The following is a 15,542-nucleotide window of genomic DNA, read 5'->3' on the forward strand; positions in this document are numbered from 1 at the left end:
GCTCATCCAGGAGGAAGACAGTGTTCCTAGGAAATGCAGCTCATTCATTAACAATCAATTTTTCTCCTATAGGTGGAAGTTTTGCTGACTAATCATAGGCTGGATCTATGAAACATTATGAGCACAGAACAAATGACCAAGGTTCAGACTGACTTATGAACCTCACTGACCAGACAATGATAACATGACACCCAACAGATAACACCTTTAAGGTGGACCCACTAAGACCACCTTATTGATTCTTGGTGAATAAAAAAAAAAGAATTGAAGCGTTCAAAACAGACCTAGTGGAAACAAAAGGGGTTATGAGGAAACAATGTGCATTTTAAGAATAATAGAAGTCAAATTATGTTCAAATCTTTGCAAATAAAATGACTCTGACAGAGAAATAAGTAAGTAGTGTGTGAATGTGTGTGAATGGGAATGACTGATTTCATTGTAATGCATCTTTGAGGGACATTAAAAGCGCTAATAAAGGTCTGATGTTCTGATGATCTTTGCCAAATTTATATCTTAATAAGGTTTCCAGAATCTTTTCCGAAAAATCATATAAAGATAGCAAAGGTTCTACCTGTATTGAAAATACTGATAACAATAAGAAAGCTCATAGATCTGTCTTCAATTTTTCATAATTCTTTTACAAACAAGTTATTTAAACTTTCATGTGGCCAAATGTCTGTGTTTGACTTTCTGTTTTTGTGAAATAAATGTCTGTTTCATGTTATGTAAAAATTAGAGTCCTCAACATTACCATAATAATATTAGGTCAGTTCTCTATGGTAAAACAAAAAGATTTTAACAGATGTTTAGACTTTTTCCAGTCAGGTTCAAAATGATTGAATTAGACTCAAACTTAACATAAGATGAAATGAACCTTAACAGAATTACTGGACTGGACTGAAATAGAGAAAACTTGAGTTAAATGAAACAAACTTTAGTTACTTGAACTAAATACAAAGCTGACTGAAACTGTATGTTGTATCTATAAAACTGGGTAAGATAAACTAAGATTATAAGATATAATATGCCCTTCATTTTTTGTGTTCATCAGTGAGTGAGTTTTTATTTTTAATAAGAACTAAACCAAGCATTATTTATAATAATAGCAACTACCAAAAATATTGATCTCATTTTTAAATGTAATAAGGACAGCGGCTACAGTGACACATGGAGAAGACCCACGTGTCAAAGGGGGGAATATGTCACATCTGGTAAAACATTAATGCTACACTATAAAGGTTTCTGACTATGCAAAGAGTTTTTGCAGATTATGCATAATTTGTTGCAAACACGGGGGAAGAAATATTGCCTAGTGGTAATAGATGAACCTAGTGACACATTTCTTCCCCACATATGGTATCCCACAGGTCACAAGGTCAGATAATGTAACTCATTTTATAAATAAACTAATAGAAATAAGTTCTAAATTATTAGGGGTTCAGTTAAAGATTAAGGAAAACAATAACTCAGGAGGCAGAGAAAAAGAAAAGAGGAGAAAGAGCAGCTACAGAATCAGCTCCTTAAAATGCAGCTGCAAGAGGCCAAAGAGAAAATTAAATGAAAGAAAAATGATTTAACTGAAAATGTAATGTTAGCTGCAGCTCAACCTGTTCCTCCAGCAGCACACACCCCTATGTTTATGACTGATCAGTGGCAAGGACGGGGGTACTCCCTCCTCCACCCTATTTATTTTAATAATTACAGGTACAGTGGCCCCGGTCGTGGAGGCGGATGGCATGTTGGTGGTCAGCTGGTCGTGGTGGATGGTGTGGAGCACCCAGAGGAAGGGGTGGAGCCAGCGGAGCACTGGGAGATGTGTGCTACAACTGGGCAGCGTGGGCACAGCAGGCGCTGCTTCTCAGGGGCTGCACAAATTCTTCCTGTTCAGATTGGCACTCAGAGAGTAACTCAACCTTTTGTGTGTTCACCCAGCACACCTGTTCATTTGCTGGGCAGAGACTTATTAGTCAAGCTGGGACCATCAGTGTTGTGTGGTACTGATGGGTTAACGGTAACTTTTCCAGATGGTTCCTCTTTGGCATGTGGACAAATGCTTCAGCATGGACAATATTTTTACAGCCAGTTGCAGAGGAATATGCTGACATCTACTGGAGACTGTTGACCGAACCTCCAAGCAGCATCTTCTCGGTGTATCAGCTTTGGAAACCCTGGATTTAAAGTCTCTGCCCCTACACCTCTCCGCCTGACCCGCCCCATGTCACTCTGTTCTACAACCGTTGTCACACTGAATGGTACCTGATTTGTTTAATGAAACAGTAGAAGGTAGGACATGGTTTATTTCATCCAAAAATGTTTATGTGGCTCCTGAGGCTGTGGCTGCAACAGTTGATTTAACACCTGACCAAGCAGAATAGTATTTAATGTCAGATGAAGCTGTTCCTCATGTTTCTCTTTCTTTACATCCTGAGTATCAAGCTAAGGAATTGAGAGGAGTGGTAAAGCGCTCTCTGGCAGCTGGGGACTGGCAGGACACCTCAGTCACCAACTTAATTTTGGTTACAGAGTTCTCAAAACAGGTTCCAGAGAAACCAACCGAGGGACCTCAGCCAACCACGTCCGAAGCTGAGTGGATCCTGCTGAAGGTGATCAAAAGGAAGTGGTTAGAGCCTAGGTGGACGGGTCCATTCCAGGTCACAGAGAGAACCTCACATGCGGTGAGGGTCAAGGGCAAAGGAGACACGTGGTATCTTTGGAGCCAGTGTGCAGCAGCAGAGGCACCACAAAGATCGCTGCCAGAGGTCCAGCAGAACCTGAGGGACAACACCAGCCCACCAGAAGACCTCTCTCACCCAATTCAAGGGGCAGAATAATCCTCTAGGGTGAGAAAGCGTTCATTTACACCTAAAGGTTAGTCTACACCTTAGGTGCACCGTCAGATCAGTGGTCCCACCAATAGGGGCAGAATAATCCCCTGGTGAGACCACTTAGCTCCAGGTCAGTCTACACCTGTGAGTGAAGACCAGGACATCACACAGAAGAGGCGGATGTGATTGAGCTTTCCTCTCTTTCACTGGTGGTCGTAGCTGCTCTCCCACCGAGAACTTAACTGAACACTCTGAACTTAAAAAAATAATAATAATAATAATAAAAAGGTATTTTGTGTTTCACCATATTGTTAATCCTCATCTTCCTTTGCAGGTACCTTAAAAAAGAATGGGAGGTGAACATTTAGGACCCAGGCCCCTTAAGGGTTGGGTCATGGTAGGTTTAGGTGTTTTATCATTCTTCATTGTTACATTGATTTTAGGATTGTTCTTTGAACTGCCTTTCCAAGCATGCTCCAGTCATCCAGACAATAAAGTATCAAAACGCAGCGCTCCACCCATTGCCAACAAAACCAGGGCTGGCCCTTTTACCCCTCTACGGAGAAATGACACATACACTTGTTTTAACTTCACTTCCAAAACCCTGCAGGTAAATGTTGGGGAAATTCCTCGCGATTGGTGCAACTCCACGGTGTCAGGCTCAGTGATAGGTCCTTGGGTAAGATCAGGACTTTATTATTATTGTGGAGGACACCGCCTTCTGACTAGGATCCAAAATAATACTATTGAAGTGTGTGCCATGGTTAGGTTGCAGGCACCTCTCCTCTTGTTAGGAAGAAACCTTAAGTATCTTCCTTCAACACACGCCCAAAGCACAGCTTTAACTAGGAGAAGGCGTAGACATATCATAAAACGGAGCGCAAACACCTTTGACTTAAGCAAAGACTCACCCACTTACATTGATGCAATAGGAGTTCCTCAAGGCGTACCTAATGAATATAAATTAGCAGATCAAGTCTCAGCAGGCTTTGAAAACATCCCCATTATAACAGCTTTGTTCCATGTTACTCCCAATAAAAACGTAGACCGCATCAACTACATCCATTACAATGTTTTACGTCTAGCTAACTTAACAAGGGATGCAGTAGAAGGTCTGTCTGAACAATTGGCACCAACCTCCCTCATGGCTGTGCAAAACCGAATGGCATTAGATATGTTGTTAGCAGAAAAAGGGGACGTCTGTTCGATGTTTAGGGATATGTGTTGCACTAGAAGGGTTAAAAACACTTTCGGCCACTATGCATGAGCACTCAGGACTAGACAATCCGTTAGAAGACTGGATGACGGGCATGTTTGGACACTGGAAAGGGTTGATTATGTCATTGTTTATTTCCATTGCTGTTTTTGTAGCTATTATGGTTACCTGTGGATGCTAACGAGGAGGAGGACAAAGATTAACCCGTAAGTGTAATTTACAGGGCGTATGATATGTATTACTGTCTAGGGAGCAGAAGGATGGTAGAATATTATATTGGCATATTTGAAAGACTATGGAATAAAGCACGGATCGACACCCTCCAGTTAGAGGGGTCAATACTCCCTGTCAAGACTTAGAAGGTTGTAAGCATCCTTGGGACTACAAAGGCCCGACAGGCAATAGTCCCTGGGCACATGGCGTGGCATTGGAGGCAGGGTCAAAAAGCATGATGACAAACATTTCCTTCTGCTCCACAGGTTGTAATGATTGTTCAAATCTTTTATTTAGCATCTCCAAGTAGTGGTGAAGTCACATAGGTGACTTCAAAAGGGGGAAATTGTGGAGATATATTATGTGTGTGCATTAATTATTATTATGTTCATAACCAGTGTGGGAAATAAAATGTATAACCTGTGTTAGTATAAGACATTGTGGCCTGCAGAAGTGTTGTTGCACAAAACTTGGCCTTGAGTGTGGGGTAGGAAAAGGATGTGAAAAAGATTATCGGGCCAAGTACTCCCTTCTCATATCAGCAGAGTGCAGGTGCTGGGAGACAGGAACATGTCCTAATATGGTAGGCAGGAAAATGTGTTTACGTAACTATATGTGAGAAAAAACTGTAAACAGGGCGCTGCCCATTTTCATGTGTGTTTTAATAAAAGCCATGTGCCCAGTGAGAAGCTCTGAAGTCATCTCAGTGTGTGGTCATATCACATGAGAGCTTCCCTGGTCCAGGTACTTTGAATTCAATACAACGGTGTCTGAGTGTGTTATTTCAATAGGTGTGAATTCTTTCAGCTTACGGTGAATAAACGAACACGCCGAAGACCTCTCGGAGGGGGTGCTTCAACACAGGCTAAAAACAAAATCATGAAGGACAACCTGAAGGACTTAGAAACGACGTCTCGCTTTAACAACTTAAGGCTTGTGAATTTGCCAGAAGGCACCGAGGGACTGAAGATGTGTGCTTTTCTGGAGAAGTGGATTCCTGAAGCACTGGGGAGTGGGGGGCTGCTGCCCTCACTGAGTTTAGAAAGAGCTCAAAAATCGTCCAAGAGGGGGCAGCACTTCGCGCCCCAGAGCCCTGATAATAAGGTTCCTCAGCTATGGGGATAAGGAGGCTGTCATTTGAGCTGCAAGAGATAAGGAAGACGTCTACTACAAGGACCAACGGGTTCGCTTCTACCCCTGCTTTTCTTTTTAAATGCACACTACAACAACATGCATCAACACCACATTTGAGTGGGCGGAGGTAGGCTTGGGTTCTTTTCACACCCCCGTTTCCTGTTTGCCGTCTGGGGTCAGAGACCAGGAGATGGAGTGGGCTTTCTGGTCAGGATCTCGGTCGGGGTTGGGGTTTTGGGGGTTGTCTGGTGCCGGGAGCTGGCGTTTCGGGTCTGTCGGGATCGCTTGGATTTCGATCCCTGGCTTTGGTGCCCGGTCCGTCGGTTGGCGGGGGCCTGGGCTCCAGCGAGGGGGTCTTGACCAGCGAGTGTGTGGTGTTGATTGGGTTGTGGCTTCGCCTTGGTGGAGGGGCTGGCCGGCCGGCTCCTCCACACAGCACCATTTACATCCCAGGCTAAAGGGGTATGACTCTAATACATGAGTCAGTCCCACTACACATTAAAATCATTACGAAGGACAAAAGAGCAAAAGAGGATGATATTTAATAATTCAAGGCTCCCTCATGTCAGAAATCCTAATTTTGACCAATATTTATGGCCCTAATGTAGACAACAGTAATTTTTATAACAACCTTATTCTCATCCTTTCGATACTTCAAGGGGGGGGGGGGGGGGGGGGGGGGTGCCTTAACTGTACATTGAACCCAAATATGGACAGATCGACCAATCAATCAATCAGTGACACAATAACTGCAGGGCCGCAATTCATCAAATGATGAAAGAGCTGAAGTTGCTAGACGTATGGAGAGAAGAGAGGAACCCAGGTACTAAGACTTACTCCTGCTACTCAAGTACTTTCCAAACCTATTCCAGAATAGATTTTATTTTAATTCTACAGAATTACAGTTTAGAATTCAAGACTGCTTCTATGACAATATTGTCATTTCAGATCACGCTCCATGTTTGGTTTATAAAAATGATAAATTAAGAGGAGACCCTCTGAGATGGCAGTTCCATCATAAATGGTTACAAGATGAAAACTCTTAGTGAAACACTTAGTGAAACATTTAGTGAAAGTGAAACACTTAGTGAAACACTTAGTGAAACATTTAGAGAAACACTTAGTGAAACACTTAGTGAAACATTTAGTGAAACATTTAGTGAAAGTGAAACACTTAGTGAAACATTTAGAGAAACACTTAGTGAAACACTTAGTGAAACATTTAGTGAAACATTTAGTGAAAGTGAAACACTTAGTGAAAGACTTAGTGAAACACTTAGTGAAACATTTAGTGAAACATTTAGTGAAACACTTAGTGAAAGTGAAACACTTAGTGAAACATTTAGAGAAACACTTAGTGAAACACTTAGTGAAACATTTAGTGAAACATTTAGTGAAAGTGAAACACTTAGTGAAACACTTAGTGAAAGACTTAGTGAAACACTTAGTGAAACATTTAGTGAAACATTTAGTGAAACACTTAGTGAAACATTTAGAGAAACACTTAGTGAAACACTTAGTGAAACATTTAGTGAAAGACTTAGTGAAACACTTAGTGAAACATTTAGTGAAACATTTAGTGAAAGTGAAACACTTAGTGAAACATTTAGTGAAACAATTAGTGAAACACTTAGTGAAACATTTAGTGAAACATTTAGTGAAAGTGAAACACTTAGTGAAACATTTAGTGAAACATTTAGTGAAAGTGAAACACTTAGTGAAACACTTAGTGAAACATTTAGAGAAACACTTAGTGAAACATTTAGTGAAACATTTAGTGAAACACTTAGTGAAACATTTAGTGAAACATTTAGTGAAACATTTAGTGAAAGTGAAACACTTAGTGAAACATTTAGTGAAAGTGAAACACTTAGTGAAACATTTAGAGAAACACTTAGTGAAACACTTAGTGAAACATTTAGTGAAACATTTAGTGAAACACTTAGTGAAACATTTAGTGAAACACTTAGTGAAACATTTAGTGAAACACTTAGTGAACGACTTAGTGAAACACTTAGTGAAACATTTAGTGAAACATTTAGTGAAACACTTAGTGAAACATTTAGTGAAACATTTAGTGAAACACTTAGTGAAACACTTAGTGAACGACTTAGTGAAACATTTAATGAAACATTTAGTGAAACACTTAGTGAAACATTTAGTGAAACATTTAGTGAAACACTTAGTGAAACACTTAGTGAACGACTTAGTGAAACACTTAGTGAAACATTTAGTGAAACATTTAGTGAAACACTTAGTGAAACATTTAGTGAAACATTTAGTGAAACACTTAGTGAAACACTTAGTGAACGACTTAGTGAAACATTTAGTGAAACATTTAGTGAAACACTTAGTGAAACACTTAGTGAAACATTTAGTGAAACATTTAGTGAAAGTGAAACAATTAGTGAAACATTTAGTGAAACATTTAGTGAAACACTTAGTGAAACACTTAGTGAAACATTTAGAGAAACACTTAGTGAAACACTTAGTGAAACATTTAGTGAAACACTTAGTGAAACATTTAGTGAAACATTTAGTGAAACACTTAGTGAAACACTTAGTGAAAAACTTAGTGAAACATTTAGTGAAACATTTAGTGAAAGTGAAACACTTAGTGAAACACTTAGTGAAACACTTAGTGAAACACTTAGTGAAACATTTAGAGAAACACTTAGTGAAACACTTAGTGAAAGTGAAACACTTAGTGAAACATTTAGTGAAACACTTAGTGAAACACTTAGTGAAACATTTAGTGAAACATTTAGTGAAAGTGAAACACTTAGTGAAACACTTAGTGAAACACTTAGTGAAACACTTAGTGAAACATTTAGAGAAACACTTAGTGAAACACTTAGTGAAACACTTAGTGAAACATTTAGTGAAACATTTAGTGAAACACTTAGTGAAACACTTAGTGAAACATTTAGTGAAACACTTAGTGAAACATTTAGTGAAACATTTAGTGAAACATTTAGTGAAACATTTAGTGAAAGTGAAACACTTAGTGAAACATTTAGTGAAACATTTAGTGAAACATTTGTGAAACATTTAGTGAAACATTTAGTGAAACATTTAGTGAAACATTTAGTGAAACATTTAGTGAAACATTTAGTGAAACATTTGTGAAACATTTAGTGAAACATTTAGTGAAACATTTAGTGAAACATTTAGTGAAACATTTAGTGAAACATTTGTGAAACATTTAGTGAAACATTTAGTGAAACATTTAGTGAAACATTTAGTGAAACATTTAGTGAAACATTTAGTGAAACATTTAGTGAAACATTTAGTGAAAGTGAAACACTTAGTGAAACATTTAGTGAAACATTTAGAGAAACACTTAGTGAAACATTTAGTGAAACACTTAGTGAAACATTTAGTGAAACATTTAGTGAAACATTTAGTGAAACATTTAGTGAAACATTTAGTGAAACATTTAGTGAAACATTTAGAGAAACACTTAGTGAAACACTTAGTGAAACACTTAGTGAAACATTTAATGAAACACTTAGTGAAACATTTAGTGAAACATTTAGTGAAACACTTAGTGAAACACTTAGTGAAACACTTAGTGAAACAACGGCATGTATAAAATAGGAAGCATTTAAGGTCTTCTTTAGAGGACATATAATCAGTTATACAGGGTCAAAAACTAGGTCACAATTGGAGAACAACATAAAAATACCCCAAGCTAAAGAAAATAAGGGAAATGCTCCACAACTAGAAAAGAAATGGTTGATTTTAAAAGCAGAATATGACAAATATTAAGCTTCAGTAGCTGCATCAATTCACCTGCGACTCAGGCCAACATTCTAGGAACAGGGTCACAAAGCAGGCAAGTTGCTGACATGGCAAATAAAACAATTAGAAACTAAACAATCAATCACATCTATTGTATCAAATTGACTAATTTTGCTAGACCCCTAAAAAATGACTGCTGTTTTTAAGGACTACTATGAAGAATTATATAAAACACAAACAACTATAAAATTAGAAAATATAAATCCATTTTTAAATAATTTAGACATACCTAAAATCTCAACTGAAAACAAAGACAATTTGAATTTAGAAATTACTAAAGAAGAATTAGGGCTAGCTGAAGATAGAATGAAACCTGGAGAACGGGCAGGACCCGACGGCCTTCCGATAGACAAACGTCAGTTTTGGGATCCAGCTCTAGTCGTTGTGGTGTGGAGAAAAGCTGAACGGACACTATTGAATTGTGGCACCGTGAAGTCCACATGCCTGCCAACGACTAACCACCCGGGAAACGGGAAAAATTACACTTGGCGACGTGTGTTTTCAGGAGAGATAAAGACTATAAAGAAACATTAAAAGAAAAAAAGAAGAAATTATTAAACTGAACGACTGATGGACCTCTGAGTGCACGGGCCGGCCATCCTCGACGGATCTCCAGCCTCTGGACAAATGCCAAGTGAGCATTGAAGGTAGGCCCCCTCCCCTTAACGTCACTGTGCTCCATCAGGTCCCATATTTTCTGGAATAGGTTTTTTGTCTTGTTTTTTCTCATACACTTAGTGTTACTGTTCTACTCCCAGACCCAGCCGAAGGAAGAGAAAGAAAAAACCGAGTCGTGGGAGTAAGGGACACGTAACAAAATGAACAATTCTCTTAAGGCACACTCACTGTTGTACTTGAACTCTTGCTATGGAGATGATGTGTGGGGTTTGTGATGGGTTGCAGATTGCTTTGAGCTGTGTTTGCAATAACTGCTTAAAACTTCAATAAATATATTTTGGCAAACAAAATAATAATACGTCTCATACCAACAGCCAGGCAGTTGACCAGCCTCCACCATGAGCTACTCCGTTCACCATAGTGTCCAAGGGGAACATGTCTGTGCAACAAACTGAAGCGATACTGTGAAAAGATTGAATCCATTTTCAGATGTGGAATCACCAACATTTAGGTTAGTTAAGCAAGAACGCCCATAGAGCTAAGCTAATTAATAGCCCACCCTGAGCTAACATGGTTATTTCATCTATTAAACTTTTTTGACTCTGCCTCTTAAAGGATCGGAATCGAGAATTGCTAGGAACCGAAACAAAATCGTTCAAGTTCTCCCATTGCCCAACCCTAATCACACAACAGTGAAACATGGTAGTGGCAGTGTGATGGTCTGGGGCTGCTTTGCTGCTTGGGACCTGGACAACTACTCAAAGTCTGGGCATAAAGCTGATTGAAATGGTGTAACACAGCAATAAACAGCCCACTCATGCTGTAAAACCCGCCAATTCTTACATTCAGTGAATGAATACTTTTTCACACAGGGCCAGGTTGGTTTGGAAAGCGTTTTTCCTCTGGTTCGAGACCCAGTTACTGAGACCTGGGCTGCATGTCTTCCCCACTCTTCACCCCATTTCCTGTCTGCCTACTTTCAAAGAAAAACGAGAGAATAAAGGCCACTAGACAAATCTTAGCTTTATGTATTTACTCATGCTATTTTTGTCAGACATTAAAGTTGTTTGCTGATCTGAAACATTTAAGTGACAAAAACCTAAAAAAATCAGTATGGGTGCAAAAACTTTTTCTATTTCTACAGTACTGTATTTCAGCTCAGTCTGTTCTCTGCAGATCAGCTGGACCTGAACTCTGCTGGTCGGAGAACAGGAACACCTTCACTCCCTGTTGATCCAGCTGATCACCATCATCAGACTTCATGAAGTCCACCTCTGCTCCATTTTCCCCATCAACACCAGTTTAGAAGTTCATATGAAGTTCTGACTCAGATGGAGCCCAACACTTTACAGTGTTTGATTCTGATGGTTAAAACTCTCCCCAGTTTATTCTCACTGAGTTTCTACTAATTTCCTGCTTGCGTCTTTGGTCACTTTCTTTCAGGCTTTGTTGAAGCTTTTATTAAAGCATTTTATCAATCAAACCAACACGGTTTCCATTCTGACCACACCTAGACGTAGCTAAACTGACGACTGGTCCGCCTCACTGAGGTTTCTTACTGATCTGAGCCCCAGAAACCAGGATAAGGACCAGAACCGGACCATGATCAGACAGTGAGCTGATAGAGTCTGAGTTAAATCTGACCTTCCTCCTGAGTCTTCCTCCGACGAGCAGAAACTGGTCGTCTCTAACTCGCTGCTCTGTTGGTTTGATGAGCTGTCGCCAGCACCTGCTGGCCCCGCCCCATCCTGATTGGCTACTTGGTGGGCGTGTCCATTCAGGTGGCTTCCTGTGTATTGACAGCAGCCAATCAGAGACAGGCAGAAGAATTTGATTTAATCTGGAAACATATAAGAAAACCCTTCACAGAGGTAGACCTAGAGAAAGCTGGAAGCATGGTGGCACTCCACTAATTTAATATTTATTTTTGTACCACGAAGGTTAAGTATTCCAGGTTTCTCTTCCTGAGCGACTCCTCAGGGCTGATCTACCTGTTTCAGACCACTCTGTACTCCAAATCGTTCAGGGATAAAGTACCTGCAGAGCTCGGGACAGATTTACTGGGTTCTGAGTGTCAGGTCCACATTTAATAAATATCAGCCTGCTCAAAGATCTTTTGTTTAGGCTGTCTGCAGCAACACCTGCAGCTGCTCTGAACCAACCGGCAGTAGGACAGGTGAGTTACAGGAAACACCTGAACACAAACACACCAACAGGAGTTAAAGCTCAGGTGAGCTCTCTCTCTCTCTCTCTCTGTCTGTGTAACCTTACCTCTGTCAACCACATCTCTCCGCTGTTGTTTCTCCGCTGGTGGAACTGGAGATTTAACCTCTGACCCCTGCAGGTCATCGTGACAGGCTGCTGTGGCACTGAGACAGACAGATATACCACTGCCTGTTAGTGCATGGATGTATCAGTGCAGCCGGAACCACAGTTTAGCTGGTTTATACTCAGGAACTCACTGGAAGGACGGGGGTCTGGAGTCTCCGATTCCACCTGTCCTCTCAATGGGGGGAGGGGCCAAGCTGGAGGGTGTGGCCACAGAGCGAGTGTCTGACCCCCTGAAATCTGGAAGGCAGGTGTCTGATGAAACCACCTGCAGAGAAGAAGACAGGATGGATGGTCTTTGAGACACCTGGTCAGAAACAACAGCTCATTAATAAGATTATAGTTACACTGTGGCAGAACTTTTAATCAAGTCCTAGTGAGACAGTCATGAAAAAATAAGGACACCCTACAACAGCATCCGTGTTTTTCAAACATATTTGGCCATATGGATATTTAATGTCAGTTTCAGTAATACTGAGAAATTAATATCAATAAACAAAGAATGAGGTATTTTAAAAATGTACTTAGAGTGTGCAACTTCATCATCACTCAGCATGTTGAAGGACGTCTGTCCTATTTAAACCTCAGACATTTAGTTTGGTGCTCCTGACTGTTGAAGTGAGAGTGAACATCGTGGTAAGATCCAAAGATCTCCCTGGGGCCTTCAGGGAGACGACTGGAGCAGTTTATGGGTCTGATAAGATATTTAAAAAGGTCTCAGCCTGTATCGAAACGTCTAGAAGGACATTCAAAGCACCAGCAAACATGTTTGGAGAATTAACCCTGAGAGCAGACCGCAAGATGCTAAAGGAAGTCTAAAAAAATAAAATAAATGCCATTTCAGGACCTACAGCAGGTTCTTGCTACTGTTGATATGAAAGTTTATGTCTGTGCAATCATAAAGAGGTGAACAAGTGTAACTTTCATATGAGGTGTTTAAGGAGGAAATGTTTACTCTTTACAACAAACATGAAGGCTAGACTGAAGTTCACTAGAGAGAACAAAGACAAAGACCTGGACTAAATCATTTGGACAAACACATCATTCCAGAGAAGCACAGAGGTGGAGGTGTCATGGCTTGAGGATGCTTCGCTGTAGAAGAACTTGGCCAGCTCACTATCATAGAGTCCACCATTAATTATAACTAATTAAACGTGCATCAGAAGGTGTTTGAAGAAAATGTGAGAAAATCTGTAAAGAAATTAAAGCTGAAGCAGAACTGGACCCTTTAACGTGACAATGACCCAAACATACCAGTAAATCCACCAAGAACTGGCTGAGAAGTAATGGAGAGTCCTTGGTCGAGTCAAAGCCAAGATCTCCATGTCATGAAGATGCTGTTGGTTCCTCAAACATCTCACAGCTGAGTGGGAACATGAGGTTGTTTTTGTTGTTTGACGAATAAACAAATTTAGACCTCCATATGTGAAGGTTTCTTAGGAAAGAACTGATATTTAATGGGGTGTCCTGACTTTTTCAAGACTGAACGTTCATCTTAGTGTGTCTGAGTGTGATTCTGACCCAACAGACGACTCGTCCGTTCACACAGGGCAGCCGAGCTTCATCGTCACTGATCTCCTCTTTGACCACCCTGGAACACACCATCATCATCATCAGTGTCATTATCATCATCATCTTCATCATCACTGTCATCATCATCATCAATAATCTCTTTGACCACCCTGGAACACATCATTAATATCATCACCGTCTTCATCAACAGGGTCATCATCATCACTACTGGCATCATTAGTGTTACGATAACTTCACCATCATCATCATGAGTCATCATCAGTCTCGTTATCATTATTGGAGTCCTAATCAGCATCATCATCATGAGTCATCATCAGTCTCATTATCATTATTGGAGTCCTAATCAGCATCATCATCATGAGTCATCATCAGTCTCGTTATCATTATTGGAGTCCTAATCAGCATCATCATCATGAGTCATCATCGGTCTCGTTATCATTATTGGAGTCTTAATCAGCATCATCATCATGAGTCATCATCAGTCTCATTATCATTATTGGAGTCCTAATCAGCATCATCATCATGAGTCATCATCAGTCTCGTTATCATTATTGGAGTCCTAATCAGCATCATCATCATGAGTCATCATCAGTCTCGTTATCATTATTGGAGTCCTAATCAGCATCATCATCATGAGTCATCATCAGTCTCGTTATCATTATTGGAGTCCTAATCAGCATCATCATCATGAGTCATCATCAGTCTCATTATCATTATTGGAGTCCTAATCAGCATCATCATCATGAGTCATCATCAGTCTCATTATCATTATTGGAGTCCTAATCAGCATCATCATCATGAGTCATCATCAGTCTCGTTATCATTATTGGAGTCCTAATCAGCATCATCATCATGAGTCATCATCAGTCTCATTATCATTATTGGAGTCCTAATCAGCATCATCATCATGAGTCATCATCAGTCTCATTATCATTATTGGAGTCCTAATCAGCATCATCATCATGAGTCATCATCAGTCTCATTATCATTATTGGAGTCCTAATCAGCATCATCATCATGAGTTACCCTCCCAGCAGTCAAATCTCAGCCAGTCATCAGTTCATCAGAGGGAATATTAAAGAGCTTTTTGTTTCCAGTTACATAATCTGAGGTCAGCATGTGAAGGATTATATAAACAATCATCTCATAAACAAACAAATAAACAAAGGACATGAAAGCACCGCCTGGACTTCAGCCTTCTTGTTCATCACGTTGGTTTAATGCTCATTCAGTTCTTTGAAGCTGATCATTGTTAAACGTTTAGCATCATGATTATTGATCACGTGACCGTTGAAAATCAATCATCCGATTGGTGCATCAATCCCGTGACTCACCCGAAGTCATCATCCACGGACTTGAAGAAGAATTTGGCGTGGGTTCTGTTCAGGACCTGCTTAAAGTCCGCCAGGGTGACGCGCTGCGCGGGCACGCCGATCCGGATGAGGTAGGGGGTCTCCTGGTCTTCCAGGTGGTAGATGACCCGGGTCTCCTCCGCCATGCTGGCCCCAAGGAGCCCCGCACGCGCTCCGAGAGGGATACTGAGACACACCTGCGCGTGTCCGTATCCACGCGCCACGGTGCACAGGTCCAGCTATCTGTCCACGTGACCCCTCACCTGTCCACCCCCAGAGCTACAGCTGGTCCCAGGCCGGTTCCGGTCCAGATGTCTCGTTCCAGCTGCAGAGGGGCTCCGCTCCGATGATGCTCTCCTCCTACCGTCAACCCACGCAATAAGACACGCAACTTCCGGCGTTGTTCTTCAAAATAAAAGCCTTAGCTAGTAACTTTGCAGAAGCTTCTCATAAATTGAGGAAACATCAGATGGTTTTATTTATTAAATCTGAGACTGAGTTTACTTCTCATGTTTCTTT

At 40.6% G+C, this 15,542-nt stretch overlaps 1 protein-coding gene across 1 annotated transcript in view; it reads right to left on the minus strand.

Annotated features, from left to right (window-relative positions):
- Positions 1–15,520, minus strand: part of LOC124883645 (segment polarity protein dishevelled homolog DVL-3) — a 37,810-nt gene extending 22,290 nt beyond the window's left edge. Inside the window, exons 1-5 of the mRNA XM_047390832.1 lie at positions 15,006–15,520; positions 13,660–13,729; positions 12,273–12,406; positions 12,082–12,179; positions 11,455–11,599 (exon numbers count right to left, since the gene is read on the minus strand). Of these exons, the coding sequence (XP_047246788.1) occupies positions 11,455–11,599; positions 12,082–12,179; positions 12,273–12,406; positions 13,660–13,729; positions 15,006–15,169 (611 nt within the window). The 5' untranslated portion in view covers positions 15,170–15,520. The remainder of the gene's footprint in view (positions 1–11,454; positions 11,600–12,081; positions 12,180–12,272; positions 12,407–13,659; positions 13,730–15,005) is intronic.
- Between the last annotated feature and the right edge of the window lie 22 nt (positions 15,521–15,542).

The sequence above is a fragment of the Girardinichthys multiradiatus genome, chromosome 18 (genome assembly GCF_021462225.1).
Source record: "Girardinichthys multiradiatus isolate DD_20200921_A chromosome 18, DD_fGirMul_XY1, whole genome shotgun sequence".
Taxonomy (NCBI): Eukaryota; Metazoa; Chordata; class Actinopteri; order Cyprinodontiformes; family Goodeidae; genus Girardinichthys; species Girardinichthys multiradiatus.